This window comes from Anarrhichthys ocellatus, unplaced genomic scaffold (genome assembly GCF_004355925.1).
Source record: "Anarrhichthys ocellatus isolate YVR2014 unplaced genomic scaffold, GSC_Weel_1.0 scaffold40, whole genome shotgun sequence".
NCBI classification, from domain to species: domain Eukaryota; kingdom Metazoa; phylum Chordata; class Actinopteri; order Perciformes; family Anarhichadidae; genus Anarrhichthys; species Anarrhichthys ocellatus.
This window is the reverse complement of record NW_022280070.1, coordinates 3,847,092-3,874,526: the sequence shown is the minus strand read 5'-3', so window position 1 is coordinate 3,874,526 and position 27,435 is coordinate 3,847,092. Positions and strand designations below refer to the sequence as shown.

The following is a 27,435-nucleotide window of genomic DNA, read 5'->3' as shown; positions in this document are numbered from 1 at the left end:
CGGATTTATAAATGTTTTTCAGAATTTGTTTGAATTATTGGACGATTTGAGCAGCATTATACTGCAGGTAATTAAAGTGCTATAGACCTACAGACAAAATGTATTATTAATTCCATTGTTGTACTCAACAGCTGAAATAGACTAAACAATGGGATTTAAACACGCATTAAAATAAACGCCTATTTGATCACGCCGCATAGCCCTCTGGGAACCGGCTAGGTTGGATTCTTTCTTGAGCGTCAGCCTTGATTTAGCTACTACATTTCCCACACTGCATTGCTGCGCAGCCGCGACTTGTCACTGCTGTCGCGCTCTGCCTGTGAGTGCTCGCGGTGAATTGGTCCAGCATCCCTGCGCAGGCAGTGTGGAAAATGTAGATGTAAAAATATCATTTGAAAATATGTAATCCTGGAGTAGGTTTTTTGGCGATGGCAGTTTGCGATGAGGGACGGAAGATGTGGCAGACTGGATTTTGTGTTGCGCCTCTGTGGAGCACGGACCGTTATATTGAGAGAAATAATGCGGAATATTTCCCCCTGTAGGTGTTAACGCAGAAAATACAAGATGAAGAAGCAATTCAATCGGATGCGACAGCTCGCCAACCAAACGGTGGGAAGGTATGCAAACCCTTTCAGTGCGCTATTCTCGCCGGGCCAAAGGGAGGAGAAACCCCCTGTATGGCCCCAATTAGATGTGAATCACCTCCATGCTAATATGATTTATTTGACATGTTATTAGGCTGAATATGCGGAATAGAGAATGGTCAGTGCAGTCGTACTAATTCTAAGGAACAAAAGAATAGCCCATGTTCATATTGATGCGTAATGACCATTGGAAGAGGCTACCGCATAGGCAGCGTGTATAGGCGCATTGCCCCAGTGCAACCTGCCCACGGAAATACATTAAATATAGACATTCGCAGCACCACAGACCTTCACGGAGAGACGACCTCCTCTTAAAGACAAGGTATCACCCCTGGAGTGTGGAAAAACATGCATATTGTGAAGTTACGGTGTGATTATATGCACCTCCTGTCACAGAACCTGTCAGTAGGTGAACGTGATGCAGACGGATGCGGTGTGGGCTGCGACGTGAGGGAAAACGGAAAAAGGCGCAATGTTTTCATTACGCAGTAATATCAGCTGTGAGGAGGGGAAGCACCTCCTAGGCGTGGGTTATCAAGTCAGTCAATTCCTGAAGGTCGTATTCCCCATCTGGCTTTTATCTAACATACTTTTAGTTAGAATAATGGTGATTATCTTATGAGCCTTCACATGTTTTATCATGCCACTGTAGTTCCTTAAAACAGGTCCAACTGAGAGCTTTATGTGGGAGGATTTTCCATCCCTCTCCTCGCAGTCTTCTATGTCCTGTACTTGCCCTGCATCGTGGTTCTAAAATCCCTTTAGAAATAGATGAATTGGTACATTTTACTCAGGTCTTATGGGTTTATCACTCCCCCCCCCCCCCACCCTGTTCGTTCCTCTCACATGGAGACATAGCAGCTTGTGAAGCCACACGGGGCCAGAGGGTGTTCTCTGCTCCCGTGTACGGATTAGGACCAGGAGGTGTGGGTCATTATTATCACAGGGCTGTGTGGAGAGGCATGCACTCAGAAGGGAGGGGGACACACCTTGCAGGCTCTGTTTGTGCTATCACTGTCAGTTGCTCCAGGCTGCTCCAGTCTTTTTATAATTACTTCTGTGTGACTCATTAGTGTGTGTGGGTTTGATTCTGGATATGTGTGTGTGGGCCAGCGGGTTGTGGGCCTTTCATGTGAGCAGAGAAGGCTGTGTTTCCTTGTGCGTGTGTGTGTGTGTGTGTGTGTGTGTGTGTGTGTGTGTTTGTGTGCATGTTCATGCACTCCCCACATTTAGCCGGTGCTGTTGTGAGCATAATATTCCTCTCACACTCTCCTGTTTTCTGAAGCTGTCTGTCTTGGAGCAGCAGCAGCTATACCTGCTGAGGTGGTCTCTGCCTGTACCACAACACCATCATGAGCAACAGCATTCCCCTTGCTAATGGTACCTACTGTGCTGTTCACAGCTAGCACTATTACTCCCAAACACTCTGCTGAGCTTTGGATCGGGGCAAGAAGTGACAGATCTGACCCTATGGTGACCGTGAGCAGTGTCAAACATTAGTCTGGTCTTACTGGGAGAGATGGAAAGAAAGAAATATCCAAATCTGTGCCATCCTGGGACAGCAGGTTTAATATATGTGAATGAAGCCAGACCACACAAAGCTTATCTACTTATCCACTCATGCTGAAATTACACACAATCATAGTACCATAAGGTACATCTTGCTTTTCATGATAAACTGTTACCTTCTTCTCTCTTGATAGTTTGTTGTGTTGAGTTTTTAAAGCTTCTTTCTTATATCTGCGCCCTAAAGGGTGATAATGTCCGTTGATTGCACCACCTATAGAGGAAAAATGTGAGTGTGTGTGTGTGTGTGTGTGTGTGTGTGTGTGTGTGCATATATTATGTAGTGACAGTGTGATGCATGTGTCCTTGCACACACACATGCCTGGTTCTGTTAGTGCAGGATCAGCGGGTGGGGGGGGGGGGGGGGTCAGACAAATGTGTGTTTGTGCAGATTAATCAGGCATCCTAAAGTAAACACTCACCAAACGTGTTTTGCCATGTTCTACTGTCTTTACTTCACACTTGAGCTCAGTTTCTTTCCGCTGGTTTGCCATTTGAGCTGAGTTCCAAGGCGCCGCAAAGATTAGATTAATTAAATTAGCATATATGGAAAAAGTCTGTTCATTAGCAATTTCGCCGATCATAGTTACGCTCCGTCTCGTACTCACTGAGGCTTCAGATAATAATGTTCTGCTGACTCAAGCGTCACCCATCTCCCAAATGGAATGAGGGTTACTCTGTAGGATTGAGTATTTGACCTTCCTGATCCTCAGCAGTCTCAGTAGAGCCCCTAATACCGCTGACCAGTCCTCAGTCTTTTCAAAACAACTCAACAAATCCACATAAGCGGACTGTCCATGTTGGAAATTGTATGACTTCGATAACAATGATCTGTGTGAGTGTTATTAGCAGGAGTGTGTCTTCATTGAGAGGTAACACGTATGCTTTTTAACAGTGGACATTTATTCTACCCACCTCCCTCTGGCATGTGTTATCATGTCTGTAATGGCGAGTCTCTCTGCATGACCGTGAGTTTTTCTTATGTATGTCTTATACAGTATGTGATGGGGATTGAAGGTCTTCTTCAGTGGGGGGTTGGCGATCAGGTGTGCTGTCTCAGCATCTCTCTGGCTCTCTGAGGCTGCTGCTGCTGCTGCTGCCGCTTGTCGGGGTGAGATCCATGTCATGTGATCGTCAACTTGACCAATCACCTCTGTGGAGCAAGACTTCATACTGGAGGATGTGCAGCCATGCATGCTCTATAGCTGACAGAAATGTGTTATGGCACAGTGGGAGGGAACAGCAGGGTGTCACGGCTCTGAAGCGAGTCTTTGTGTGCATTTTGTTATAAAATTGTTGTGTTTTTTGTTAACTAAAGACATTGTTTTGAGTAGTTTAGCCCTGTGTTTCAACCTTAATAGATCTCCTTGATGTCAAAACATTTTTTAGAAGTAGTTGGGTTTTTCTTCAATATGCATTGTGATTTTTTCGATGCCCTCACATACACAAAATGAGCCAGGGAAATATAACTTTGCTCCAGCCAGCTCCCACCCTCCATTTCTCTTGACCTATTTCTCTATTCCCTTCACTCACTGTCCTATCTAGGTCCAGGACAGCCTGGTTAAACGATTCCATGACACAAGTCTGTAAGTCTGTCAGAGAATCTTAAGAAAAAACACAGTTTAAATTGAACTTACCAGTACCAGGTTATTAATTAAACACTGGTATCTGATCAGTAGTCGGTATCGGACGATACCCAAAACCCAGATGAAGGTATCGGTACTGAAAAAGGTGCATCCCTACTGTCACTAGCCCTAACCTCCTGACAAATTGCCTCTCGACCCCACCCACACTCACACCCTGCATCAGTCACCTGTGTGATGTTCACCAATACCACCAGTTTACGGTAATAACATTCTTCCTGCTCATGCCTTTTTGGCTTTAGCTCACCACTCCACGATGCACTTATCAGAAAATGGTAGCCGTCTGTGGGCTGGCACATGAGTTGAAGATGCTTTCTCTCGCCTGCATTGTCTCACTCTTACCCTCTTTCTCTTTCCCTTCTGTCTGACAATGTGGCGCTCTCTCACAGATTTGTTTTGTGTCCAAAGAAAGGGTTTACACGAATGGCACATAGAAAGTGGGAGAAGGACACAAGGCAAACATTATGAATTGTGTATGTGCGTGTTTGTGTATACTTCAGCAAGAAGTTTGAATGTTGATGCGCATGCACATTGAATACTATGCATTAATACTAAATGTATCCCATATTAATCTTGGAAACAAATTTCTGTTAGCATAAATGATAACAGCCGTGGCTGTTTTTACATTCAGCACAGCATTTGCACATCTGCGCCTCTTGGCAAGAATGTGTGTGGGACTCTAAACAAGCGTAAGAGCTGACAGGTAACATGAGATGTTAGAGGCAACCCTGTTGAATGCCAATGCAGCATCTCCTCCTCTATCTCTCTTCCTCCTCCGTCTCTCTTCCTCCTCCACCTCGTTGCCTTGATTCGCTTATGTGGCCTTCACAGGGCAGGTGATTCACTGCTCTCCTGGGTTCACTTTTGTATAGTTTCTGGCTGATCACATTGTTAAATCCTGACTGGAAATCACAGTGTCAGCATTTTATTTAACAAGTCAAGGCCTTTCCATGGCAAAAGTTTTATTGTAGTTTTGAGGCATCAGTCATCGGCAATAAGGAATGCGTCATTCCTTGTGTTCTAGAATGTGTATCTTTATTTGAAGCAAGAGCTATTGCTGTACTTGAATAGTGCCATTTAGGGAGTGTCAGAGGTCCATGTTGATAACCCCCCCCCCCCCCCCCCCATAACCCCATCAGTGCCTCTCAGAGACACGATAGAGTTAGTGATAAAGAGCCTTTTGTCAGGGGACCATTTTGGCCATCAAAAGAGAGATGATGTAATATCGGACAGAAGCGCTTTTTCTCCGTTTCTCTGTTGCTAATTCAATCAAAAGAGCCCATGTTCTGGCAGTCCACTACAAATTCAGCACTAGTGTATGATATGAGCACATGTGTAAGAAACAATGCACTAACAGCTTTGGGGACGTCTGCTTGTCGCCGACACACTCTCATTTGCACTTTGATTTCCTTTTTGTCCCTATTGACCTGCTGCATATTAAAAGTTGGTTCCATCACGACTGTGATGATGTGTTACGAGTGTCAGAGTTGACCCAGTCTGTTGCTCATGATCTCAGGGACCTCAGGGCCTGACTGAAATGCAGCAAATGAATCGGATGCAATTCAAGTTGCGAGGCATTCAGGAGTGAGACTAAAGAGGATTTAATAGGCTGCACATAGACACTGCAAGCCACAGGTAAAACACAGGAGGTAGCCATATGTTTTCATAAAAAGAAATAACTGTGTCTATTTAAAAGCAGTATTGCATCAAGTTAGTGCGGTAGGAATATTCAGAAATCTTTATTGATTTTCTAGGTTTCTGTTTCTTTAAAGTCTTTAATTTCTGGTGGTGCCTTAGCTACCGTACATTTAGTTAGCCGCCACTTTATTCTAATGCACAGCTGTACGTGAGAATAGCTACAGTAGAGTGGTATTGTTGTTAGAAATAACTAAGTTCTGCAAAAGAGAAGGGCGACTCCCCATCATCATGCCCACTTCCTTCCATTCAGGAATGCCGATGGACTCAAAACAGGAAGCACTAATAACAATATCCTGTTTTGTTTACCTGTCATTCTAAGAGTTCATTATTTTTCATTCAGAATCTTGCTCTTTAATTACAGAAGATGATTCTTCATCTTCCTTTTCTACACAATGGATTTAAAATCCTTCATTTGCGTTGGTTGCAGAGAAACGCTCATTTGGTATTAGCTGTTTCATCACTTTCGTTCGGCTTTGACAGCCCACATGTTCACATGTTAAATACAAAAATGGCGGAGAATATTTATTTTTTAGAACTAACAAAGAATGATGGCTTGTGACAATGTTCAATCATGTATTGCTCAACTTTGTTGCCTCATTCTGTTGTTTATTTGATGCTCTCTACAGGCCATTTGAAATAATTTAGGTGCAGTGTGTGTGTATGTGTGTGCGTGTGTATGCACATGCTCGGGCAGATGCCAAGTGTTAAGTCATAGAGTGCTTCTTGTGGAGATTATTCACCATGAATAAAGTTATTAGAGATAACTCACTGCTTGTGTTTCCAGTGAAACGTTGCTGAATGCTGCAGGCTCTCTCTCTCTCTCTCTCTCTCTCTCTCTCTCTCTCTCTCTCTCTCTTTTCCTTCACTCCCTCTCTGGACATGTGTGTGCTTTGTGTGTGTGCGTGTCAGTGCACGCTTGTGTGTGCACACTCCTCTCACAGTTATTCTTGCATACTTAACAGAACTGTGACCTAGTTTGCTGGACAACTACAGTAAGTGGGTTTTTCTGTTTTCGTAACCTTGTGTCCCATCAGCCCTCCGCCTTGTCATTTGGGAGGAAACCGAGTGGGCCTCTAGATGCGTTTGCAAGGCAAAGGTCTGGGGAAAGCAGTAAATGGAGAAATATTCAGCAGATAGCATGAGCACTGCAGTGTGTTTTTGAATGTGTGTCTGTGTGTTTGTGGCTGACTGTGGATCTCATGCCATTGCTCCAGGCCGCGTGGTGCCCTGCTGAGGCCCAGGGCCACCATTCTGCTCCACTACCCTCCCCTCGCAGCACAGGACCTAGCATCTAGCACAGCTCCTGCAGGGCCCAGAGTAAGCTCTTTTGTTAGCCAGGCTAGCAGTGTGAGCAAACCAGAGCATGACCACTTTCTCTTTCTTCGGACGCATCAGATGGACCTGTGGACGGAAAGTGTTACGGCCAACAGTTGGCTAGCTGACAAGGCAACACGCTCAAGACTGTGGATGTTAACTTATTCACATTTTGATTATGTCAACATGGATTATTCATGCTTTCATAAACCATGCACAGTGCTGGGGGGCTGAGCATGAGGGGTTCCAACATTAACATTTCTCTAGATAGAAGTATTTATTATATGTGTTTGTATGGAATGAGACGCTGATGTTTGGACGGACAACTGGGTATTTGGTGCACACATTTTACTTCCAACTTTATGGAATTACAATGACTTGGAATGTCTAAGGTCACTGGGAAAATATGCACAATAAAATGACATTTGTCTTTGGCCAGCTTTGAATACAAAACCCCAGATGTTTCAGACCCTCCTTCTTCCTATCAGCACTTTGTTAATGTCACCAGAGGTGAAGAAGCAGTTATTCAAATTCTGGCCCATAATCCCATAGTCTGTGTGAATATTATCTCAACTAATTAATCTTCCTTCAGTTCTCCATGTTTTGCATTCCAGAAATGTATAGTTCTTTTTTGCTGTTAGAAAGAAAGCACAATTTTGTCAGCTTTTGAAATGATATTGTATGTATTGGTCTGAAAGATTATTAAAAATTTCAGCATTTGACTTGAGTTAATTATTCTGTATATTTATAGATGTGCTAGTGCGTTTGTGTGTGTGTGTGTGTGTGTGTGTGTGTGTGTGTGTGTGTGTGTGTGCGTGCATTTGCGTGCGTGCGTGTTTGTATTGAGTCATCAACAGCTCCAGGTAAAGGAATGCCTGCAAAGTGGCAGATGGTTGGCATAACCCTGGCAAAGTCTTCCTCTCCCTCCATGAGCACACCGCCCACATGGCTGCCAACTCTCCCACGTGTTTACTTTCCTCCCTGGGCTCATTCTGCACATTATTTGCTGAGAGGAATTTCACTCCTCACCTCTAAAATCTCCTGCGAGTTAGCTGTGAATCAGGTTGTAGAGCAACTGTCGTACCCATTGTCCTGTTTTCCAGCATTGTTATTTTGTCTCACAGGACGGTTATGTACGATACTGCTCTCCTAAGAAACCAGCTCAAAGAACAAAACAGTCAAAATGGTGACATTGTGGTCAATTACAACACCATGCCTGCGTTGAAACTTTGTGTCGCTTGTTCTAAAGAGAAAATTAGTTGTGTTTTTTCCACCCTTTTGGTGTAGACTGTATACACGAGACAAGCCTTCAAGAAAAACACTCCCACTCTCGCACAAACACTCACAGGACACAAAAAGAAAGAGTAATATGAATAGGATGCCCCCCCCTACTATATAAACTTTGATATGCTGCTGTCATATTGTTTAGTTTGTCAGAAGCGCTCCAGACAGCCAGGCCAGAGAGTCTCACAGGTTGTCCACGAATCTCTGTCAAACATCGCTAACTGAGTAGCTTCTCCACATCCCTGTCACTGCTGAAGCCCCTGCCCTATCTGTGCTGTTGACCCTTATTAGGGTCCCTCAGCCCGCCAGAGTCTCCCCAAGGGACTCCTCAACCAGCCAATGTGAGGACACATAGACATTGCAGACATCCCGGCTACACACTCAGCGTGGTGTACATGTGACAGTCTTGCCTGCAAGTTCTTTTATGGAACATGGAGTTTCAGAGATCTTTTGAGGCTGTTGGAATGTCGCAGCAAAACAGAGCCAAATTTTGGTGCAATGCTTGGGTTATTTTGGTCCCCCTTTGTCATGTAATCAGCAATCTGCTATCACACTTGTCCTTACAAATCATGCCAGAAACTTGTCCCTCTACAACATTCTCTCTTTCACTCTTAAGCATGCACACAGACGCACACATTTCCTGTACTTTTCTTCCTACATCACTGAGCAGAGCAGTTTTCCAAAAGGCCGATTGTGATAAGATCCATTGGTACATGGTTTGACCCAGTTCCCATGGTTCCATGCTCACGAGAGCTTTGATTCTAATAACTGACATCGTTAAAGCTCAGCTTTCTGTTGCTGGCAATGACATATGGAATATGTATCCACAACTACATGTCAACATTAAACAGATTTTCTTTTCTTTTTCTCTTCAACACAATCTCACTGGGTTTGACAGAGTGATAAGGCATTCCACATGAAAAGAGGATTTCATTTATGTGCTACTGACGTGTATTTGTCTGGCTGATGAATAATAGAGGTCTTTTCCATTCTCTTGGTCAACAGTAAAATGATTTCAGATTTCGTTTTTTAAACAAATGAGACAAAAAAAAGCTGTTATCCACAATTGCCATTGGCATGGTTGGGGCACAATAGCAGGAAGAGGTCGGGCAGACAGGAAGGGGAAGCGCTGAGAGAAAGTGTGCACCACTGGGTGGCTGCTGGGGGTCGGCAGGTCTGGTTTTGACTCATTTTCAGGAGGTTGGCTCCCTTGTTAGTCTACAGCCCTTTTGAGCAGGAAGCACATGTTATCCTCCACTCTGATAAGGTAGTCTTCATAGGTTCTGAATTGCTGCTTTAGATATCTGCTTTGTTGGTGTCCAAGTGTGTTTAAAGGAATTCTGGAAAACAACCAATATTGATGTCGGAATACTGACAATTTGCCCATTTCATCTTTTCTTGGAGGATTATAAAAGGCATATTGAGCTCTGTTGGGAATCCTTGCACAAAAAGGACTAACGTCTTAAAATATAAGCTGTCTAAACTGAGCTGACACCATGTATTTATGATATCCAGTGGTCTGCTCTTTTCTGAGCTTACGGCTCATTCAGTACTCTGGATGAGTAGTTTTATCTGCTTCAGCGGCAGTGCAGCTCTGCCCTTTCCTTCAGTCTTTGGCTAAGTCCCCGGTCTCCTGGATTCACAGTGGGATGTGATGCTCCTCAGTGGGAACTGGCATATTTGAATCAATGTCCTTGTCAGTGGCTGTCCTGCTCGTTTTGCTCACGCTGGTGTTAGAACGCTTCAGCGAGTTTACAGCATGACTATGTTTGCCTGATAATTAATGTGTTCTTCTAACGGATTTTCTAAGATCATGACTGAGAGAGTCAGCCACTCAAACGCATGTCCTCACATGCACACTTACACATGCTCCAAAGGGACAGGTGCATCGATGTGGCCCACCCATTCTGGAGCACTGCCACATTGATGATGTGCAAAAATTCAGTGAATGAGTCAACATCCAATGCAATACAGCCTTAGCCTGGGACTTTATGTCACAACTGTGAAACATTTTGGCAACGACACACCAATATTTGGATAGGGTGTCTCAAATGTGCTTATAAAAATATTTTTATTATGTAAAATTTTCACGTTATCCAGTTAGAGTATTTCAGTTTCCTCCCATGTTATGTTATCTATTTTGTTTGTATTATATATACTTCTTTCGTTTCTGTTTTTACCATGTAAAGCGTCTTTGAGTACCTTTTAAAGTGCTATACAAATAAAATGTATTATTATTATTATGTGTGTCAAGGAAGAGGCCGGTCCATAGTGGCACAGGAGGTTGCTCCTCTTCTATATTTGACAGGCAAGAGGGAGATCAAAACATAAAAACGAATAATTGTTTTTTAAATAAAGCATTAACAAATCTCAGTATCAATTGAAAATATGTTTTCTCACCTCTTTGTAAATCACTATTAACGGCAGCGGTAGGACGCCGACGGGAAGGGAATGGAGAGCTCCGCTCCGCTGTCGAAGCCTCGGGCGTTGCTTCCTCAGCGAGCAGACCCTCAACGGGAAGGCCATTTCTCTCACACCAAGAAATTCTGGCAGGATCTTTGCAGATCTTTCATTGATAATATCTTGACTTCACATTATTATGGGAAACTGTGCTGTTTGGTTTGTTCAAAAACCCAAGAAAAGAAGACAAATGTTTTTTTTATAATACATTTGATAATGATGTTGGCAAAATCTATTATTCATAAATATAAACTTGAACTAAAAATAGTAGAGATAAGTAGCCAACTAGTGTAAAATAGCGTGACATCACGGGTTGGTTTTTCTCCTGTCCTGATTTTAAGTCACACACCGCCACTGGGGTGTCATAACAACACTTTCTTTAAAAGGCCTATGAAGATAATAGGATAAGGATACTTACGAGCATGGTTTCTGCTCTCACGTTAAGTGTACAAAATTAATCTGTAATAGTCACCATCACAAGCTGTTTGTTGAGTGACCTGATGGAGAATATTTGTACAAGTTCAACCACTGTGACTTAAAAGAAACATTTAGTTTCCTGGCTTTACAGTACACAAAGCTGCATTCATTGCCAGAGCTAATACTTCTAGCTCAAACAGAACAACGCTAGCATGTAGTTTTCCCCGGATACCCTAACCCTTATACACTTTTATCTTTACAGGGCAGAGAAAACAGAGGTGTTAAGCGATGACCTTCTACTGGTGAGTCTTGATGTAAAAGTGTGTGTGTGTGTGTTTAAGCAGGGAGGACGATCACAACACCTGCAAACAGGTGCTTGATGGAATTATGGTCTCCTAGCAGTTAGTGCTGTCACTGTTCATGCCGTGTTAAATTAAATAATGTATTTAGTGTTGCTCGAGGACTCTTTAACGTAGACATGTCGTTAAATAGCGCAGGAAACTGGCCAACGGAATAACAGAACAAGGTGAAACAAAACCATATGATTGGTTCACGCTACACTGAGTCTTTGGAGGGCTGAAAAAAAAAGATGAGACCAGCCAAACTTTGATTTGTAATGTGCCCAGGCCCGCCATGCAGCAACTAAGTGTCGGGCGTCAGTTTGCAGCTTCACGTCACCAGATTCCATTCAACATGACTTGTAGTATGTTGCTGTGTCACTCGTAGTGTGAACGCAGCATTAGGGTGCAGCGCTGTGTCTGTGGTATTACATGGCTGCATGTGTTGGTATGCCAAGAGGTTTCTGATGTGTGTGTGTGTGTGTGTGTGTGTGTGTTCAGGTGGAGAAGCGTCTGGATCTGGTCAAGCAGGTGACGCACAGCACTCACAAGAAGCTGACTGCCTGCCTGCAGGGTCAGCAGGGGACTGATATGGAGAAGAGATCTGTCAAGTCACCTTCTGTGAGTACCTGCGTCCATCATTTTCTCAGACACTGAACACTGATGCAAACTGATAGAATGTGTGGTGAAGCAACATTTATTCATAGTCGTGTACGATTCTCACAGAAGCTCTAGTAATGTTATTTCTCTCTACTATCAGAAAAAACTACCGCTTACAATCCTGGCCCAGTGTATGGTAGAAGGGGCGGCAGTGTTGGGGGATGACTCTCTCCTCGGGTAAGTAACTGACATCCACAGGCCTTTTGCTCACACACTGCCCCGGAGTCATCTTAAATTATTGATTCGGCTATTGAATTATTCTCTGCCCTCATTAAGCTTGTCTGCATTTTAATTGTATGTGCTTGCTTCTGACTCTGGGTTTGGCTGTCACCGAACAGGAAGATGCTGACGCTGTGTGGGGAGACAGAAGAGAAGTTGGCCCAGGAGCTCATCCAGTTTGAGTTCCAGATAGAGAGAGATGTGGTGGAGCCTCTCTATGTGCTCGCTGAGGTGAGCACCAATTAAGAGAAACCCCCTCCCTGACATGACTGAATTACAGAGCCACACACTCACTTTTCTATTTCCGATTATTAAAGGATTACAAGGAGAATATGGTCCTCATTTACCATATAAACGCTGCTCTTTTATTCCCTGACCTGACTTTAATCATGCACTAAATTTTCTTTTATAGGTGGACATTCCCAACATCCAAAAACAGAGGAAGCACTTAGCTAAACTTGTATTAGACATGGACTCCGCTAGAGCAAGGTGACGTCCACATTTAAAAGCCAGGCTGCAACCTTCTCTTGTTCATTTATTTTTTTGAAATAAAGGGTCAGATTTTAAATGTTTGTGCAGAAAGTATGACATATCCAATGCAGTGGCCATTTTTTTTTTTTACCTCATGCCCATAGATATCAGCAGTCGTCCAAGTCATCCAGTCACCCGAGCACGCTGCAGCCCGGTGCCAAGGCCGAGTCCCTCAGAGAGGAGATGGAGGAGGCAGCCAATCGGATGGAGATTTGTAGGGTGAGTCACCAATCGGAACCACTCAGATATTCTTCCCTCCTCCAGATCCTTTGCCCGCCATTTGATTTGACGCCCTCCTTCATGTATCAAATACAAATTGACCAAAGTGTCAGGATGATATTAGTAGGTCTGGATAATTTCTTATGGGATGGTTGCTCTCTACTTTCTGTTTCAGGATCAATTGTCAGCAGATATGTACACTTTTGTGGCCAAAGAAATAGACTATGCAAATTACTTTCAGACAGTAAGTATATTTTGTCATCAAAGTTTCCGATCCCTTTCTTTTCAAAAAACAAATAAAATGTTTTTCTCCATATTAGCACAGGTTACAATAAACATTGTAGATTATCTAATAACACAAACAGCATTTCATGATACACACTTTGTCAGGGATTGTTTGTTTTAATCTTTTCTCCTTCTTTAGCTGATAGAAACGCAAGCAGAATATCACAGGAAGTCATTAGAGATTCTTCAAAATATCCTGCCCCAGATTAAAGCTCACCAAGGTGAGGCTTATACTCTGTGTGTGTGTGTGTGTGTGTGTGTGTGTGTGTGTGTGTGTGCGTGTGTGTGTGTGTGTGTGTGTAGAGAGAGAGATCTGCTCCAATTCTGCACCTGAAGCAATATTAAGATGAGATGGAATGGAGTTAATAGCCCTGACATGTCACATAACGATCTCGTTAGGCTATAATTATCCACCTCCATTTTTGTGCTACCGGCTAGTTAACGGGGTGTGACACCAAACAGAGGGCTCAACGTCACATGTTCCTATTGAAATACTAGAAATAGAGATGTGGCAGCAGGAAAACATTGAACTGTGATCTAATCTTGAAAGTCACATTAGGTTGCCGTTTGGATTTAATTGATGAACGTTGCCTCCTAACTTTACGTTCAGTCGTTGGTCTAAAGTCGTTCAGGAGAAGAGGCCGTTATGGTGCGTAGGTTTGTTTGTGTCTGACTGTGATTCAAGCCGCTGTCTTGTGTTGCAGAGGCTTGGGTGGAGAAACCGTCGTTTGGCAAGTCTCTGGAGGAACACCTGAATATTAGTGGGAGAGAGATTGCCTTCCCCATCGAAGCATGTGTCACAATGCTGTTAGAGTGTGGCATGCAAGAGGAGGTAGAGGGCACACACACACACACACACACACATATCAGACACATCACTTAGGAATCTTAGGTGTGAGATAATATGCTTATTTTAGTCATCTTTAATCACACTTGAGTCTGTGCCATGAAAGACACTCCTGGTGCTTAAACTTAATCCTTATTGATCCTTGTATTTAAAAGATAACATTGCATTGCTTACATGTGTGTGCACCTTCACACACAAATATTCCATAAAATTCATTTTATATCCGTAGTATAATTGACATAAATTATGACCATTTCAAAGCATAGAGCTGCTGTTACTTCCCATATTCAGTAAATAAACCTGACTGCTTCCTTGTCAGACTGGAAAGACTCAAACTCAAATTAACTTAAGTTGAGGAAGAAGAGAAAAGACAAGTAGCAATATCTTTGCACCAGAAAACATGGCTCTGAGATAGAGGTTACTCATCATCTTTACAATGTTTGTTGTGGCAATTAAATCAATTTAAATCTCACGGTTTGGAAAATGGTTGACAGTAAATATACTCATACATTAATGGACAAAAATATGTAAAGCCACCAGTTTCTCCTGTGTTATTTATCATCAGCCAGTGTCAAATGCACCACAAAGGCTCTTACTTTTGTACAGCATCATGTTAGATGTGATAATTACACATGATTATGTGTTTACTGTCTGTGTGTGTGTGTGTGGCTGCAGGGCCTCTTCAGAGTGGCTCCGTCAGCTTCCAAGCTGAAGAAGCTGAAAGCGTCCCTGGACTGTGGAGTTTTGGATGTGCAGGAGTACTCCTGCGACCCACACGCCATCGCAGGTGAACAACACCCACACGAATGCCTTGTTCAAAGCCCATTTCCTTAACAACAACCCCTACACATTGTAAGGCAGGAAAACTGTAAAAACTGGCTTTGCTGTAAAATACATATGTTAAAGGCAATTATTTTTACTCATCTGCCGGTTTTTTTATGATGTAAAAAGGTCATTTGTAATGTACAAGTGCAAATAAGTTTTCCGATTGATTTTGGACCAGGTTGGTGGAAAATGTTGCTCTTCATCGGGCGAGTATAGTGCAGTCTTCATCAGCTCTGCCCTCAGTGCTCTTTTCCCGAAGGCTTTCTGTTCTGATATTGCTGTGCATTTGAGACATTAGCATAAAATCTGTGTTGAGCGATATGAATCTGGCAGCTGCAACTAGCTGCAAGGGCCTGCTGGAGGGGAGTGGGGAAATGTGGGACATGGCCTCGCCAGTACTCTGAAGAGAGAAAACAACCCTCCTCTCTCCCTGTTTTTCTCACCCAAAGGGGCTCTAAAGTCATACCTCCGTGAGCTCCCCGAGCCACTGATGACCACTGAACTTTATGATGAATGGATTCAGGCCTCAAAGTGAGTTGCTGTTTTCTTCTTTAACGCATTTTCTTCAATTATGCCATTGGCCTCGATGAAAAACAGAAAATAGTCCAAAGTCTTTATAAAGAGGGGTCTTAACTGCCAAAATGAATAATGGTGACATTTATCAAGAAATGGAGCAAGAGTAAACCATAATGTTTTTTTGTTTTATTTCTCCAGCATTCAAGATATGGACAAGAGACTACAAGCATTAATGGCGGTGTGTGAAAAACTCCCCACAGACAACTTGAACAATTTCAGGTCAGTCGCTTTCCCCCATTTTCTGTCCTGTCGTTTGTGCATGCCATGTTCTAATATGGCTCTACTGGATTAAAAACAAGAAGACCAATTTATTGTATGCAAGTGGCAAGTATTAAAATTGTTTATGATAATTATTATTAATTAATCATGAGATTATCTCTGTAGAGTTATATAGATGTGTGTGGCTTAACAAGTCTTAACATGTCTGACTAAAAGGAATAAATAAGGTATGAAATATACTCTTCTATGTATATCCCACAGATATCTAACCAAGTTCTTAGCCAGGCTGGGCGACTACCAAGACGCAAACAAGATGACACCTGGAAACATGGCGATTGTTCTCGGCCCTAACTTGCTTTGGACACACACTGAACCGTATGTATTTTTTTTTAACACAACTACCTTAACTAAACTTATCACATGAGAGTCATACTGCAGTTCAATTCTTTCTTTTCTTTCCAGGAACATGACAGAGATGATGACCACGCTGTCCCTACAGATTGTGGGCATCATTGAGCCCATTATCCAGCATGCTGACTGGTTCTTCCCTGGAGGTGGGGATCACATACTATGTATGTAATACTGTTAGCAAAATAGTAGGGTATGACCCACAATTTTGCCAGTTTTGACCAAATTAATCTATCAAAGCTACTAAATACTTATTATTTTATTTTGCTCAGCCTTATATGAACACGACGATACCTTGTGATGGTTCTTCTTCATGGTTGTCAGTTCACATAAACAACACATTGCACCATGAAGTCATAAAACACACCAGCTGTAACACAACAAACACATAAATGAAGCATAACAAAAACAGTTCATAGGTAATGTACACACCATGGTATCTGAACACGATGTGTTCGAAGCTGCAGCATCATGTTAACACCTACAGTTACTTGGTGAAGCAGTTCATGCTGTGTTTGCTCTTTGCTCGCTATAAGGGACCACTTCCTGTTACCTCGTCTCAAGTACAGTGTGGAGTTACAATAAGATGTAGACCAGCAATTTCCTAGTTATATTCCTGTTCATATACTGTGCAAACAGTAAGCATCAGCATGCAGTATACCGTCATTATACTGTATGATGATGGTGTTTCTGCTCCTCCCTCAGAGATTGAATTCAACTTGACAGGCAGCTACGGCAGCCCGATCCACACCAACCACAACTCCAACTACAGCTCCATGCCCTCACCAGACATGGACCAATCCGATCGCAAGCAGCATCACGACCAGAGCCGGCGCCCACTGAGCGTCGCCACTGACAACATGATGCTGGAGTTTTACAAGAAGGATGGGTATGATGCCAAGTGCATCCTTCTGCTGCCCACATCTCACTCTCTCACTCTCTCTTCTCTCTCGTTCCACCCACGCCTCCTCTCAGGCATCTGATATTTAAGAATTATATTTGAGTGCATGCACATTAACAATTGCTCTAGACCCTTCATATATATCTCAACTGGCAATAAGTCCAACACATACAACTCCTGTTATCAGGATTCTTCCGGACGAGAGAAGCCTCTCGTTTGAATACATGACGCTGAATTGCCTTGAGTGGCATTGTCTCTATGGCGACGTGTCTCTGATGAAGGGCTGCTGGTTGCCTCTTTTTTTTCTCAGGAAATATTTCTCCAGTATTATCTTCCCATCCTCCCACATCCACCTCCTCCTTCACAGTCTGGCTAGCACGTCACCTGGCCTGAGTCATTCATCCAGCTGGTGGAAAATCACAGGCAGAATTAGAAACCGATGCCTTCACCCAAATACCCCCAATAAAACTAAGGCCGTGATATTATAAACGTTGATCTAAATCTACTGCATCCCATAATATCAATGTGGGGAGATAGAAAATAGCTTTTATCTGTTTAGAGTAGTTAGCAGCTCACGATAAAGCGTCTGTCGGTGTGTTTGTGCGTTTCTCAGACCAAACAGGTTTAATTTAAAAACAATTGGCACTCAGTAGATATGTGCACCTCTGAAAGGTCTCCTCTGCTCCCCCCTGCCACTGTGGATCTCACCTCCCCATCATATTCAGTGTACTGTGTGGTTAAGTATGGTGTTGTGAAGTCTGCATTCTGACCTCATATCCCCTTTGCCTCTCTTCCCCCTACTAACGCAGCATTAGGAAGATACAAAGGTACTGTATCATTCCCTTTTCCCCCCACTTCTTTCCTCACCACCCCCACTCACCTCTTTCTTCATGCAGCATAAATGATTGTGGGTATGTGTTTGTCTCCAGTATGGGTGTCCGGGTTATGGATACCTCCTGGGTGTCTCGTAAGGGTTCGGGCACGCTGGTGCGCAAGACCTCCTCCACACCTCCAGGCATGCAAGGCCCCGGCTCTCCCGCAGACACTCTCATCCCAGAGCAACCCGGAGAATTCGCCACTTCCCCGTGCACAACACCGCCACCTGGAGAAAGGGTTTGGTAAGTCCCAGTGGAGACGCTGTCCCCCTCTTCCTCACGCATTCCTCTCCTGTTGATTTTTGTTGTCATCACCATCGTCATCATCAACTTTCTCAGCTCTGTGTGATCAAGATCATTGGCTGTTTTAATCATACTAATATTTTGCAGCTCTTCATGTCGCTGTCTGTTATTATTATGATTTCTCACACTCCGCATTTCTTCAGTTTCATGTCTGTCATTGTGGGTAAAATTTTCAAAAGGGTTAATGACATTTTAAGACTATAATTCTGAAGGGATTTAGTCCAAATACTGTTTGGAAGTTTTGTTTCTTTACATGGCACTAAGCTTCAATCTGCAAGTCCTTTGCGAGCATGCTAATATTTCCAATATCCCATTGTTGTGGCTTGGCTTTCTTAGCTTTGGTCGTGAATTATTTCCTTTTTCTTTTTGACACTCAGAATGTTTTCACCATTTTTTGGTATGATTATCATAGTTAAACACACAAATAATCGCCTCATGGTCGCTGCCTATGCCTGTGTTGCAGGCATAAGATATCACGGCTTCTGGCTTGGCTGGCTTTCCCCACTTCTCCTGTGGCTCTTTCAGCCGATGAAAGGGTTTTGTGTCTGTTTCACACTGCCCTGGGCTGACTGCAGGACATGCAATGCAAACAAGTCATAAACTGTACGATACGGGCAGATAGGGTTTCCATATAAAGCAGAGAGGAGATATTCAGTCATCAGCTCGGCTTGATAATATTGTAGACTGCAGACCGGCACTTTGGCTTCAGAGACAGATCCTCACAGCTCCATGCAGTGTGCAGACACAAGGTGATCACAGAGTCCTACACTTTTCCTTTGGCGACAAAACTTTCTTTTCCTTTGCTGTTTTTTTGTGCTTGTCTTTGTATTTGCACTAAGCTGACTGTGTGCTAAGCTTGGTGCCGACCGCCCACCCTAAAATGCAATTTTTTTTCTTTCTTTTTTTCTTCTGCTTTTGGCTTCGGACCAACTAACACACTAACACCTTAATCATCAAAACAGCTTATCCTATATCGCTCCAATGCGTCTCCCTGTTCAGTCACTAGAGCTGTTTTTTGTGCTGTCTATTCTCTTAATATCTACAGCTCTGACAACGTGTCGCCCAATCGGCCGGACACCTCTCATGCCCACCCACCCCCAGGGGAGGACCGGCCACCCCCCCCTTACCCCATCTCCTCGTGCCACACTGCCCCCCACCTCTTCTATCCCAAACCCCCACCCTGCGCTCGCCCTGTGGCACCGGGTCCAGAGTCCCAGCCCCCCGCCTCTCCCCCGCCCCCACTGCGCTGGTCTGGCTTCACTCCCCCGGCCCCACCCCCTACCTCCTCTTCTTCCTCCTCCTCCTCGTCACTTGACATCAATTCGAACCCGAAACCCAGCTGTCTGCATTTCCCCAAGCACAGTCCGCCTGGTGACATGTCGCATGCTCCCCCACCGGACATTAATGCTTCTTCAGTCTACATCAAAACCTCCTTGATACTAGCCCGCCACGACCAGTCCCTTGGCAACCCCCCTAGCCTCCCTTCGTCCGCACCCCCACCCCCGCCGTGGGCTGCCTGTCCATGTGCCCGAGAGAGAGGACCCCCCAGGCTGACTAGGTAAATACAACACACCCACGGCCACGATGGATGCATCACAGAGTGGCGTCTGTATCTCTCCTCTAGCTCGCTGGCTCATATTTTCTTTTTTTTTTTTTTTCCTCCCCCTTCAAATTACATCCCTCAGATTCTGTAACATTCAGGTTGTCCAGGGATGCCTCTCATAGGGGTTGCCTAGCAACAAAGGATGTTACTGGCTTATACAGCGCTCGGTTTCATGCTGGTATTGAGTAGACGATAAATACATGGACAATGCTGCATTGTGGCTGTCAAAAAGCATATGAATGTATTTATTCTACAGCAGCATTTTGTTACTAACCAGCAGACGGAAAACATTGTTAAGGAAGTAAAGATTTTAAGGTTAGTAATGTGTAGAATTGTGTTTGCAATTATGTCCCGTATGTACGGTATAGAATATCTTCATACAGTTTGCGCATCTTCCAGTTTGACCCAAAGTGCGGCGTTTGTACGGAGTGACTGTGACAGTTTCCTGACTCATATGTCTGTGGTGTTACAACCACACTGGACAGTGTGAAATCATTACAGCAAATAAGAACAGCGATAAGAACAAGCTCGCCTGATAATGCTCCCTCTTGTGATTTGGTAGCTCCATGACATCCCATTCAGATGGATTATTTTCGGGGAAAGACTGCTCAAAGAGACTACAGTTAATAAGATGTCATGTAATGAAAAATGTGACTACCGTACTACAGCATCGGTGCTCTTTGTGGGTGTTGGATCACATGAGTTTTGCAACCATACTTGTCTATATTATTGAGTATATCCACATTGCAGACATTAAATACAGATAAACTTACATCTTACAGTGAGAAGACGACTTGTTTCTATGTGTTGCTGGATACAGATATGCACACCTTGTTTAGCTCAGTGGCGTTTTTTGTCAGAAATCAAGTGTGAAATCTTGTGAGTCCAGCTGAACTGTAGTTGAGTCTCTCAACATCTATATTTTTTTCTAGATCATTATAAGCCCCTGCTTCTACGGAGAAGAAAGAAGTTTAAAGTTTTGATTTTTTTATCAAAATGCTACTATACTGTATATATATTTCAGGATATAACAACAACAATTGATCCAATTGACTAGTGTAGTGAAAAACATGTGTGGAAGCTTTTTTTTTACTGACTTTTTATTTCATTCAAACTGAAATGTGTTTTGTAACAGTAATGGTGGAATACTAATCTGGTTTGTCAGCAGTGTGATTGACACGCCAATGTCGTTTAACTAACAAGAGTCCCTGATTGATCGATTACATTTTCATCAACGAAAAAGACAAAATCTTTGCAAATGCATCTTTTCATCTTCGTTGTATGGACTTATGTGCTGATGTGCACCATTTGTGTCTAAAACTGTTATTTAACAGGTGTTTAAATAGATTAGATTAAACCATTTGCTGGCTAAATACTTACCTTACCTTGATGTAGCCTTGCTTGACATAAGATCTGGGTTTGAGGAAACATTGAGTAATATTGGTAACACTGTACTTACATATAGTGAAACACTCATGAATGATGATGGCGATGATGATGATGGTGGCGGTAGTGGTTGTTGTGGCACGGAGGTATTGTACATGAGATACTGTTCACAAACCTGTTGTGTCTGCTGCTGTTCACACACTAATGTCTTGCTGTCTCTTTCAGTTCATTCAAGAGTAAAGAGCTCTCCCCTGTAATTGGACACAAAGGCATCCAGGTGGCAGGTCCAACTGTCCCCCCCAGCTGTAGTCCTCAGAGCAGTAGCCAGTCCCTGCACTCCACAGAGCACAGTCCACACACCCTGCATAAAGGTCAGCACATCTCTCAATCTGAGCCTGCTTTCTTCAGTTTAAGTGAATACATTTTCGTTTTTTAACACTAATGTAACTGTGTTGTATGTTTCCAGGTTCCAAGAAGTTGGCCCCTGTGCCTCCCAAGGTCCCTTACAGCCAGTCTTGCGGGATGTCCGACCAGTCCACAGGTCAGCCGTCACCGGTCAGCCTGTCCCCCACACCTCCTAGCACCCCCTCCCCTTATGGACTGGCCTGCCCTCCAGGGCAAGTGCCCCCATCCTCCCCTGGGCAGACCCCATTGGGGGCGCCCCACTCCCTTTCGTCCCCACCCTCCCTGACCGGAACGCTCACCAAGTCGCGGCCCGCCCCTAAGCCCAGGCAGAGACCCAGTCTGCCCCCTCCTCAGCCGCCCACAGCCCCCCTAGGGTTCACTGGCCCGGCCATGGCCCCAGTTCCCCAGCCCCTGGAGCAGGGCCTCCTGGATGGACTGTCTCCCGGGGAGAGCATGTCTACAGGTAAACATCAGCCCTTGGCAACAACTCCCCCTCCGCCACCACAGGTGGGGCTGCAGCGGCCCTCTCTCAGACTCGCTGTGGCTCTGTCCAATGGAGACGGTGGACGAGTGTAGGACTCTGTAGGACTTGTCACTGTAGATATAAAAGATACCTTTCCCCTTTATTGACTGCTCCCAAACGGATGTCTGAATTAATAAAAGTTGCCTTTTAGACACAGATGCCTGAGAATTATGTAAATATTAGCATTTTCGCGCTACCGTAGTGAGCAAATCTCCTTGACCTATGTATTCATTGCTTGTGTTATGTGATGATGTTTCTGGGTAATGTGTAGAAACATCAGAGAAGCATAGCTCGTCCTGCTTGTATGGAAGTTGCCATTAGATTCATCATGTGCTCTCTGTTTATCTGTGTTACCCAGACCCCCACATGGCAGAGGTAGGTCAGAGGCTTACACACCAGTCCAGTCTCTCTCTCTCTCTCTCTCTCTCTGCGTAGCAGGCACGGGAACCTAGCCAGACAAACCCCACCTTATAGCTACAGTATGATGTCTGATGATTAGGTGTTCTGTCATTATCTACCAATCATTCTGTCACTTTGCAATATTTATCATTCTCTTGTCCCCCCCCCTGCTACTATTGTGTACCTTGCAGCTGTGTGAGGCCAGGGATTCAGTGTGGGCTAAGTGTGAGGGGGACTTTTAGGGTAAGCCAGACCGTCCCCGCCCCCATGCGCTCCATCTCACTGCCTGGCCTCGTGCTGTGGCTGCCTCTGGGGTCTCCTGCAGCCTGCCTCAAACATACCTACCTGTTGCTCTCAATCAGAAAATGTTCGCTATTTCCGTGGCTATTATTGACTCTTTGCATGGTGTTGTAGTTCAACCGATAATGCATGGCTTAAGGACTTCCCAGAGTGCACCACACTGCGCTCACATTGCAGACGCCGTCGCTTACAAAGGTCCATCTTAAAGTCCCCTTCCTTTCGTTCCCCGTACCAAGCCCTGTGCCAGCAGACATCCCCCTCTAACGCTCCTGCCACCGGTATCGGGGGGGGCCACAGGTAACCCCCTCTCCCCCTTTGGCAGGTTCATCGCTTTTTATAACCTCTGCTCCCTTTAACTACACTGCCACGCTCCATCTCATTCCTACACAGGAGTAGTCATCAGTCTCTGCTTTCAGTAAATGCAGCAGCACATTAGAATATATTTAGAGCAAATACTGTATCCGGTCCTTATTAGATTTCCATCGTTACTTCAAGCCCACTTGGTGTCTTGGTGCCACTTTTCCACAGAGTTCCACATACATCATGTTGCCTCTGTGTTGGTTTACCTGGCCATTGTTGTAAACGTGTACAGTAAGGTGTCATTGTGCAGTCATTTTGACCTGTTATTGTATTTTATCTGAGAAGATATCTGTTGTTGTCTCAAAAGACACAAGAAGCTGTGACATACCACACTAGCTTGTTCAAGTGTAACTAGCAACACACTTAATACATCCCTGTGTACAATGTGAAGCACATATATTTGACTGATTACAGACGTCATATGCCACTTCCCATGAGTTCAGACTCAAAAAGATTAATATTATTTCTGCTCTCTTCCGTTTTTTACACCTCATTATCATCATCATATGCCCTCTTCTCCTCCTCCTCCTCCTCTTCTTGCTCATCATCAACATTTCCACCATTCTGCTCATCATACTCACCTCTCCCACCATGCTCACCATTAGATATCTTCAATTATGAAATCCCCTCCATCAATGTCAATCTGGACAGCCTCATCGATGAGTTCAGCGGTGTCCCTTGCAGGAGGTCCGTGGCAGTGACAGGCTCTCCAGAGGGGGACGCTGTGCCTGAGGAGGAGCCACAGAGCACCACTCTATGACCTATGACCCTAAGGCATCACAGCTTTACCAGCACCCCTGTGGCTGTACATACTCTTAACTGTCGCCACCAAGGCCTGATGGAAACACCAATTGGCCTCACCAATGCCCACCTGAAACCACAACTCGAACACATCTGCTACAGGCTGCAAAGAAACTAATCTTACAATCGCTCGCTAGTACATAAATGTGACTACAAAAAAAAACACCAAAATGCCATAGTTGAGGAACAGTTGCCTTTAGGAGGAAAGACTGGAATATTGATGACTATTACATTAAGATTTTTCAATTTATTTGTTGTTTTTTTTTGCTTTGCTTTTGTTCATCTTTGTTGTTTGATGCAGTGGTCTGTATTTCTGTGAGTTTTCCAATTTCTTTTTGCCTTATTAGAACATGCAATCAAATTGCAATATGATATTCACAAGTTGTGCAACTATTGGTAAGGGAAACTCAGAGCCTGACATAGTTAGGAGCAAGGCCCATCCTCAGGGTGAAACAGAGAGACAGAGAGTAGTCTTGTTATATTGCTCACAGGGTATTCAAGCTTTGTGCACATTAGGAAAAATGCTGAGCCGTAGAGACAGGTTTTGCATGCAGGATGAAACGTTTCATGCAGTTTAATTCTTATTGTCACTCCCAGTCTTTACTTCCGCTCTCTTATCACATATTACAACTGTAGTTCTTTATCCAACATTTACCTTCATACAGGTAAGCTCACTTTAACTCACTTTATACCAGCACAGTATGAGAAGAATGTTCCTGTAAATTCAATTTTTTTTGACGAAAAGCACCACGATGTGTTTGCATGACAAGCCAATATGAACAGACTGCTTCGGATCGAGGGCCTCAGAATGACAGTGTTTTATTTTGTGTGAGTGTTTCTGTTGTTGTTGTTGTCCTCGGAGTACATTTAGACCACCCATGTGCTGTTACAGCTTTATGAGAATGGATGGATGACTACACTGCCTTTCGGTTCGTATGATTCTCTCTCTTAACTTTGTTTCAAGTGCTTCAGGTTCAGTGACCTTAGACCCCTAGTGTAAATACAAAGGCTGTACAAAAATTGATGTATATAAATATGAGAGGAAAAGTATATGTAAAATGCATATCTTGAATATATATATAATAATAATATATGTGCTGATATTTATCATGTGTAGAAAATGTAATGATTAAAAATGTGCTGTTATTTTTGTCCCTGCACACAATGAACAGGTTTACTGTAGATGCATAGTGCTTTACTTTAACACCAGGTAACAATGGTGCTGCAGCAGAAATGCAGAAGCTTATTTCTGCTAGAATTGTGCTTTTTCTAATTCTGACTCCCGAGCATTGACTTCAAACTCTGCTCGAGCACGAATGAGTTGCACACCAATGCCCTATCTTTTCTGCTTTTCCTTTTTATTAATCAGTTATTTAATAGATTCCTGTGTAAATAATTAGATTGCTTTTAGCACACTCTGACCGTTTAATTAATTCACAATGATGATAAATGTAATCCCAAACATACTGTGGGACTGACTAAAAATATATGCTCAGTCAATTAGAAAGGCGAATGCGTAATTAGATTTGGCACACCTGCGGTATCAGCTGCAAAAATGTAAAACAAAATTGAGTCCCTTGTTGTTATTCTCACTGCAGACAACTAATCAGAAACAGTTCGAGTTCATCAGATAACAGATGCTGCAGTGTCACTTTTTTAATTCCATAAAAAAAATGTTTTAGGATTATGATTTTGTCAATTAAAGTGCAATTACAGTGTTAATAACTGATCCACCTCAATCCAAAAAGTGGTCAAAGTCACCCTTCCCTAGCCTACAGAAAAGAAAGCCATTCATTTTATTGCAAAGCAATTCATTTCTTCTGTTTTGTTTTATGTGTGAGTTTCTTCTGACAAAATGAATTCTAGATTCACCTTTCTCCAAAAGTGATCAATGGTATGCCTCAGTGTGTGTTCTCTATGACGATTTTGGTGACGTTGATAATTATATTGATCGTCGTGGTGATTATTTGACAACAATTGCAAGTGCCCTCACTCTGGTCGTTATTTTGGAACTATAGGCATAATTAATGTGTACTAGAGGTTTTATTTTCTGTGCTGGATCCATACATTTATACGAGGAGGCAGGGGTATTTCTCTCTCTGTGTGCAGACTGAATGTGACTCGCTCATTTCAAACAATAGGCTATCTGATTTTGTAATAACTAATAAGCAAATGAGAGCTTGTATTTGGATGAAGGTTAGTTAGGGCCTGTTGGCATGTATTGTTATAAGTGCAGTGCAGTATTACTGTAATGCTTTTGTGCATCATAACTGGAAATTACAGCCACCTAAAAGCATGCATTCATATTCATTCTAGGTTTGATTGTTGTGCTTCTGAGAATAATAAAACACCTGTACCCTCCCCCACAACACAAGTCATAATTTCATATCTAATTTCTGCCCGTAACTTTACGCCGATTTTCAAGAGCATGACAGAAGCCACCTTTTTGGTGGTACACTCTTAAATAGTTTTATCAAGCATTTTAAGTACTGTAGACCAGGTGTATCACCTCACCACCAAGTTGGTCTAAAGTAAAGCTCAATTTGTTTACATTTTGTGGGGGGAGGGGTTACATGAGGGAAAAAAAAGTGTCATGCATGCGCTTAGATAGTCTTTTGATAATCCACGTTTTGTGTCAATCACTGTCTTTTTAGGGATTGTAAAAGGGGTGAAATGTAGAGATGGAGAATGTGGATCACAATAAATGGTCCTTCGTGGGGTTTTGAGCAATACGGTAGAGGAGTGGATGTTGCCTGTGGATGTACTGCCTCCTTCTGCTTTCACTACATGTGTACAAACAAAACCTGCCGCTTGTCAAGCCAACCATGTCCACCCCTTCCTCCTCTGCTTAGCATATCAAGTGGAACACAGTGTGTACTGTGAAGCCTACCTGCAATCCTTATCAGAATGTCAGAAATAAATATATATATATATATATATACATATATATATTAAACTCTACATTTTCAATAATCTCACCTGGTTCATGTGGGTTTTATTTCAGTGTTTTCTTGGAAAAAATATCTGTTTTTAATTGGGCGTATGATGATCCCTGATGACAGGACTAACAGTCAGGATGTACATTATAATTCTGAGGTATGTGTACTTTATGTATGAGTATTTCTGTCTTTGGCCACATTTACTCTGCTTCATTTTGGAGAAAAAACGTACTTCTAATGCACTCAACCCCACTACATTTATCCAACGGTGGAATTTAAGTACATTTACTCAAGTAAAAAGTACTCTTTTCCATGTAATGCAACTTCATAGCTCTCCACTACATCTCAGAGGCAAATATTGTACTATTTACTCATTACATTTACATTTCAGCAAATTACAGTTTTCCCTCCCCTTCCACTTTCCAGTGAAAACATGTATCTCCAAACTTGGTGACTTTAAATGTTTCTGCTAAACGGAAGAATGAAG

General features: G+C 43.2%; 1 protein-coding gene across 7 annotated transcripts; it reads left to right on the top strand.

The window, feature by feature from the left end:
• The first annotated feature begins 279 nt into the window (after positions 1-279).
• arhgap44a (Rho GTPase activating protein 44a) lies at positions 280-26,365 on the top strand. Of its 7 annotated transcripts, XM_031867670.1 has the most exons (23): positions 281-617; positions 11,289-11,328; positions 11,866-11,985; positions 12,125-12,201; positions 12,363-12,474; positions 12,656-12,732; positions 12,879-12,993; positions 13,169-13,237; positions 13,418-13,499; positions 13,983-14,110; positions 14,801-14,912; positions 15,400-15,481; positions 15,665-15,745; positions 16,007-16,120; positions 16,208-16,299; positions 16,859-17,042; positions 17,864-17,881; positions 17,984-18,172; positions 19,278-19,790; positions 21,447-21,592; positions 21,688-22,089; positions 22,740-22,791; positions 23,814-23,895. In XM_031867670.1, exons 1-22 carry the CDS (start codon positions 565-567, stop codon positions 22,745-22,747), a joined length of 2,814 nt encoding a protein of 937 aa, XP_031723530.1. In that variant the 5' UTR covers positions 281-564; the 3' UTR covers positions 22,748-22,791; positions 23,814-23,895. The 7 variants fall into 7 exon arrangements, 6 of the variants coding, with proteins under 6 accessions (XP_031723528.1, XP_031723529.1, XP_031723530.1 ...); XR_004213469.1 differs by having other exon boundaries at positions 280-617; positions 21,688-22,791; XM_031867668.1 differs by lacking the exon at positions 22,740-22,791 and having other exon boundaries at positions 280-617; positions 23,814-26,365.
• Positions 26,366-27,435: the final 1,070 nt, after the last annotated feature.